General features: G+C 44.2%; 1 protein-coding gene across 1 annotated transcript in view; it reads right to left on the bottom strand.

Annotated features, from left to right (window-relative positions):
• Positions 1–3,723: 3,723 nt before the first annotated feature.
• Positions 3,724–6,017, bottom strand: part of LOC149122564 (S-acyl fatty acid synthase thioesterase, medium chain-like) — a 33,682-nt gene continuing 31,388 nt past the window's right edge. Inside the window, exon 9 of the mRNA XM_089311252.1 lies at positions 3,724–3,999. Within this exon, the coding sequence (XP_089167378.1) occupies positions 3,857–3,999 (143 nt within the window). The 3' untranslated portion in view covers positions 3,724–3,856. The remainder of the gene's footprint in view (positions 4,000–6,017) is intronic.

Below are 6,017 nucleotides of genomic sequence, written 5' to 3'. Positions count from 1 at the left end.
CACCCACACGGGAGACCTGGAAGAAGCTCCTGGCTTTTGCTTGGCCCAGCTTCTGCTTTTGCATCCACTTGGAGAGTGAACCAGCAGATGGAAGACATTTTCTATCTCTCTCTTTCTCTCTGAATCACTGCAATTAAATACTTTTTTTTATAGTCTCTCCATCATTCTTCAAAGAAAGAAAAAGCTGCCATGAAAAAGTGGACTATTTTTCTTTACACTTTTAAATTTAAGAAAAAAAAAAACACTTGAAAATGTATCTAGTGATAAATGAACCACTACTGTGTACTTAAGTTCAATATCATCAGAATGAAAATATAAGAGTCTGGAATATTGGCCCATTGTTCAGTTTCTGGCCAGTACACAAGTTCTTTGAAAGAGGATAGTTACATTTTAATCTGAAAACTTATTTGAGATACCATAGAAAAAATGCCTGTGAAAAGGGTGTATCTGTATTCTCTTTGTAAGAGTTCAAGTTGAGTGTGGTATCATCAGAGAAATAGATTAACTTCATCGTTTTTTGTTTTGTTTTGTTTTGTTTTGTTTTGTTTTGTTTTTTGACAAGCAGAGTGGACAGTGAGAGAGAGACAGAGAGAAAGGTCTTCCTTATCTGTTGGTTCACCCCCCAATCGCTGCTGTAGCCAGTGCGCTGCGGCCGGCACACCACGCTGATCCAAAGCCAGGAGCCAGATGCTTTCTCCTGGTCTCCCATGCGGGTGCAGGGCCCAAGCACTTGGGCCATCCTCCACTGCACTCCCAGGCCACAGCAGAGAGCTGGCCTGGAAGAGGAGCAACCAGGACAGAATCCGGCGCCCCGACTGGGACTAGAAACTAGTGTGCCGGCGCCGCAGGTGGAAGATTAGCCTATTGAGCCATGGCACCAGCCAACTTCATGTTATTTTTAAAAAGTAATTTTTTTTGAGAGAGAGAGAGAGATAGAGCTCCCATCCTCTGGTCCACTCCCCAAATGCCCACAACAGCTGGGGCTAGGCCAGGGCTGCAGTCAGGATCCAAGAACACATTTCAGGGCTCCCAATAGAGAGGCAGAAACCTGATCACTTACTTGAGCTATTACCTGTGCCTCCCAGGGTGCTCCTTGGCAGGAAGCTGGAATCAGAAGCAAAGACCGGACTTGAACCCAGGTACCCCAGTGTGTGTCCCAAGCTGTGTCTCAACCACTGCATCAAACACCTGCCCCAGTGTGTTGAATTATTCTATAGGGGCCTCAAAAAATTAATAAAAAATGGAATTAAAAAGCAAGTTTACTTTGGTATAAAAAAGTTTGAAATCCATGCATAGTATTGTCATTTTTTTTTTGTAAAATACAGTCTCATAATACACAATTTCCATGGACTTTTTGATTTTTCATATTCAGTTAATATATTTAAAATGGTAAAACTACAAGCATTAAGTACAGCATAATGGCTGCCAGAGAGGAAGAAGGTGGGTGTGGCTGTCAAAGGGCAGCAGGAGAGGTACTGGGATGTTGGGTTGTTCTGTATATTCACTGTAGCCATGGCAGCTTCCTGATTGGGATGTTACATTTTAGTTTTTACAGTGTTGTTACAAATTGGGCAAATGGCTCTGTGGGATGTCTGTATTTTTTTTATAACTGTAGGAATCTAAAGTCATCTCAAAAAAAGTTCATTTTAATAATCAAGGTTGATTTGTCAACTGGAACATTTTGAAAAGTCAAGCTGCCTCTTATGGCCACTAAGATTTGCCTGAAGATGCTCAGATGTCTTCCACAATGAAGTGAAGGCCCACATCCTCCAAGGAGAAGCTATCAGCTACACCTGGGCTTTTGCAATAGAGGTGTTTTAGAGTTCTTTAGAGACAGAAGCCACAGGATATGTGTATAGATACATGAAGAGGGAATTATTAGAATTGTCTCATGTGATTATGGTAGCTGAGAAGTCCCATGACAAGTTGTAGCAGGCTGGAGACCCCAGGATGCTGCTAGTGTGACCGAGTCTAAGGGCCTCAGAACCAGGGAGGCCCAGGGTGTAAGTCTCAGTTCAAGGCAAAATGTCCAGGCACCAGCACGGGGGCTGCTGGCCTAAGACCTGGAGTCCAAAGGCCAGCCACTGATGCCCAAGGCAAGAGGCAAGTGCGTCCCAGCTCACAGAGCAGGAGACGCCAGTTTGATTTCTGTATTGGTTCTCTCCAGACCCTCCATCAGTTGATGGTGCCTGCCCACACTGAGGCGGGCTCTTCCCTCCTAGGTCCCTGAGACTCATGTGCTAATCTTGTTTGGAAACACTCTCACAGACACACCCAAAATAGCACTTTTCTAGGTTCGTAAGTATGCCTTGGTATTTTAGGAGTCAAGTTGACACCTGAAGTTGACCAGCACATGCAGGCTTGGAAACTCTCAGAGCTGGTGTGTGTGGACCTCGCCTCCCCTGTGGAGAGGCAGGAAAGCTTGGCCAGAGCCTGGCACGGGACACATTGTGAGATTCCCACTTATAGACCATATTGAATAAAAATGTTTCGCATTAATAATGATAAACCCACATTGCTTTTGTACCAATTCTTCAGTAAGAGAGCCCTGAGAGTTTAGAACGGGAGGGTAAAGTACAACATACACTAAGCATTGAGTACAATTTGCTTGAAGCTATTTCTAAACTGAATTTGTGGATTCCAACTCATGTCCTTCCCCAACAATTTTATATTATATTCATTTTGTTAAAAAGGATGATCTATTAGGAGGAATGTTTCCTGTGTGTACTTTTCTTAATCTTACTAAGACTCTACGCACATTACTTAAAACAGTAACAAAAATATGAAGCCATATTGTATGTTCATAAACACACTGATGCTTTCATATTTCCTATGTAGCACTTTAATATGCAATTCTATGTAAGGAAGAGGCGTTGGTTGCATTAAGTAGTAGAGTTTATTGTGAAGAGCTGAAGGAAACAGGCAAATCAGGGGGATCTGATTGCATGGTCAGGCCTTGAAGAGACTGATGTGGTTTGGAAGGTGACAGAGGTCAGGGGCTGTGTGGCTCCAGAGGTGCCGTGACTGTTTGCCCCCTTCAGTAGCAATCTGTGGATCCCATTTGTAGTGTGCTACTGTTACTCTGACTCTTCTAAAGCTTTCCTTTTTCTCTTGGTTCCTGTTTGTTTCCAGCTTCTGCCTTCTCCCTATGCCAGGTTTCAGTTGTCACAGAGTGAAGCCAAGGCAGCCTGGCTGGAATGGCATTTGTGCTTGGTCAACCCCTATACTACGGGCCAGACTGTGGACTTGCTGTCACTGGGAGGGCTCACTGTGGGCCTCAGCCAGTCTTTGCCAGGGTAGCAGGGCACCACACAGCCAACAGGCAGTTGGTGTAGAAGGAGAGCCAGGGTTGTAGGCATGCTGAGGACTTGCTGGTACACATGACAACAATTGATTTAGGGCCATCTTCTTTTCACAAAGTGGTAGTTTAAATTTTCTTATTAAATGGGCTCCCCTATATTTCTAAAGATTAGATCAAACTTTGAGCCCACAGTGTTTTGGTCGAACAATAATTTCAAACATTTCCCTTGTTAATCACTTTCACCATTAAATAATTGAAGCAAATAAATGGCTAATTTACCAAGCAGGATTTTGCAAACCTCCCCCAGAAGAGAATCAAGTGAGATTCTAACGTGAAGACAAAGGGCTTCGTCAGAAGTGTTTGTTGTCTCTCTGACTTTTGTCCCCAGGTACACACATGCTTCATGAAGAAATAGATTTATGTTTAACAAATCACCCTGAGAGTAGAAAGTGTGTAATTTCCAATCTCTGAAGAAAACGATTAAGCATACATCTGAGTAACTGAGAAGCGTAGCGTGCGGACACCTGGACTATTTTACGACTACAAGGAAGAGATCTAACAATTAGTAAGCGACGATAGTTCCAGACACTTGGCTATGTAGTTCTTGATGAAATTCTCATTGGCAGGTTCCTTAAGATAAAAGTGGTCTCCAGGAAGCACATGAACGTCAAGACTTCCACTGGTTATGTCTTTCCAGGCTAAAAATGGAATCAATAATAAATGACATTTACCAATGACAGCTAACGATTTACTTCCAGATATTGTTTCTCTGAGAGCTGACACTCAGTGGTGGAGTTCCTTCCAAGGTCTCAGGTTCTGTGTGGCCCGTGTTTTTAATTTTTCTAAGGCCCATCAGTCTACAGCAGTATCACCTGTGTCCTCTCATGTTGCATGGGACCAGCATCTCTCCATTTACATGAAATATTACCAGGCCCAATTTTCTACTTATTGTGACAACTGCCAGTTGATGTTAGCTGAAAATCATATGTGAAATACATATTCTGATACAATAGTGAGAACAATGAAAATAATTTCACCTTGCATATCCTTTTGCAATATCATCAGAGCCCAGGAAACATGTTAAGTCACAAGAAATGACAGCTTTGGAGGGTGTGTCATAAAAGAGCTGGTTAGTAATTCTTTGTAATCAGCACCCAGACTCTTTCCCTCTTGATGACCTCACTGAAACGACCATGGGGTGGCCCCCACTTTCCCCTCGGCCAGTCTCAGCAATGCCAGCCTCGCTTTCACCAGGGACACCTCTCCCTCTCAGGGCCTACCCGAGACCATTGCCAGTATCTAATTTCTAGAAGATTGTGAGAGGAAGCAGGATAGCACTGGGGTACTTGTACAACTCTGGGTGAGGCTGCTTACAACTGATACATCATTTTTAAAAAAATACAGATTAAAATACAGTGTTCATATCAAGAAATGCTCTTAAGTCTACAGATCAATGAGCCTTTTTGGCATCACCCTCAAAGTTCTTACTATTCCACTGTCAGATATTTTCTAAATGTGTGAAATGAGTACATTATTACATGGTATGATTCAATGAAGCAACATTTATAATTGTATGCCAAATGAACTGACATTCACATAATTTTATCCTCTCTGTATTAACTACCACAAATAACAGAAAATAGTTTTCTTTTGGGACTAGCTAATTTCACTAAGCCTAATAACCTCCAGTTGCACCCATTTAGGATTTCATTATTTTTATGGCTGAGTAATATTCCACTGTGTGGAATACCACATTTTCTTTATCCAATCATCAGTTGGTGGGCATCTAGGCTGATTGCATATCTTAGCTATTGTGAATTGAGCTGCTATAAATATGGGAGTGCAGTTAACTTTCTTTCTTTTCTTTTCTTTTTTTTGGACAGGCAGAGTGGATAGTGAGAGAGAAAGGCAGAGAGACAGAAAAGTCTTCCTTTTTGCAGTTGGTTCAACCCTCCAATTGCTGCCACGGATGGCACACTGCAGCCGGTGCACCGCGCTGATCCGAAGGCAGGAGCCAGGTGCTTCTCCTGGTCTCCCATGGGGTGCAGGGCCCAAGCACTTGGGCCTTCCTCCACTGCACTCCCTGGCCACAGCAGAGAGCTGGCCTGGAAGAGGGGCAACCGGGAAAGAATCCGGCACCCCAAATGGGACTAGAACCTGGTGTGCTGGTGCCACTAGGTGGAGGATTAGCCTATTGAGCCGCGGCTCTGGCCGAGTGCAGTTAACCTTCATATGCTGTTTTCATCTCCTATAGATAGATATTCCCAGGAGTGGGATAGCTGACTACCTATACCTTTACCTGTAATTCCCAGGAAACAAGGCCTCTCTGGTATCTTCCAGCTCTCTGTGGTCTAGCACAGGCTTGCTGTGCACAGAGCAAGTTTCATAACAGCAGCAATAGAAAATTTCATTGAGCTGGACACTGAGTGTGTGTGCCAGCCATTAAGGACGTGTGAAAAGTCCATTCCCTGACCTCTTGCTGCTGGTTCACCCTCCAATGGCCGCCACGGCTGACGCACTGCAGCCGGTGCACTGCGCTGATCCGAAGGCAGGAGCCAGGTGCTTATCCTGGTCTTCCATGGGGTGCAGGGCCCAAGCACTTGGGGCATCCTCCACTGCACTCCCGGGCCACAGCAGAGAGCTGGCCTGGAAGAGGGGCAACTGGGACAGAATTGAGTGGGACAGATAGACAACGAGTGGGAGACTGAAGAATTCG

This window comes from Oryctolagus cuniculus, chromosome 13, assembly GCF_051225735.1.
Source record: "Oryctolagus cuniculus isolate XC-2025 breed Fujian yellow rabbit chromosome 13, ASM5122573v1, whole genome shotgun sequence".
Lineage (NCBI taxonomy): Eukaryota > Metazoa > Chordata > Mammalia > Lagomorpha > Leporidae > Oryctolagus > Oryctolagus cuniculus.
Note: the sequence above shows the minus strand (reverse complement) of the source record. Positions and strands in the feature narration are given on the sequence as shown.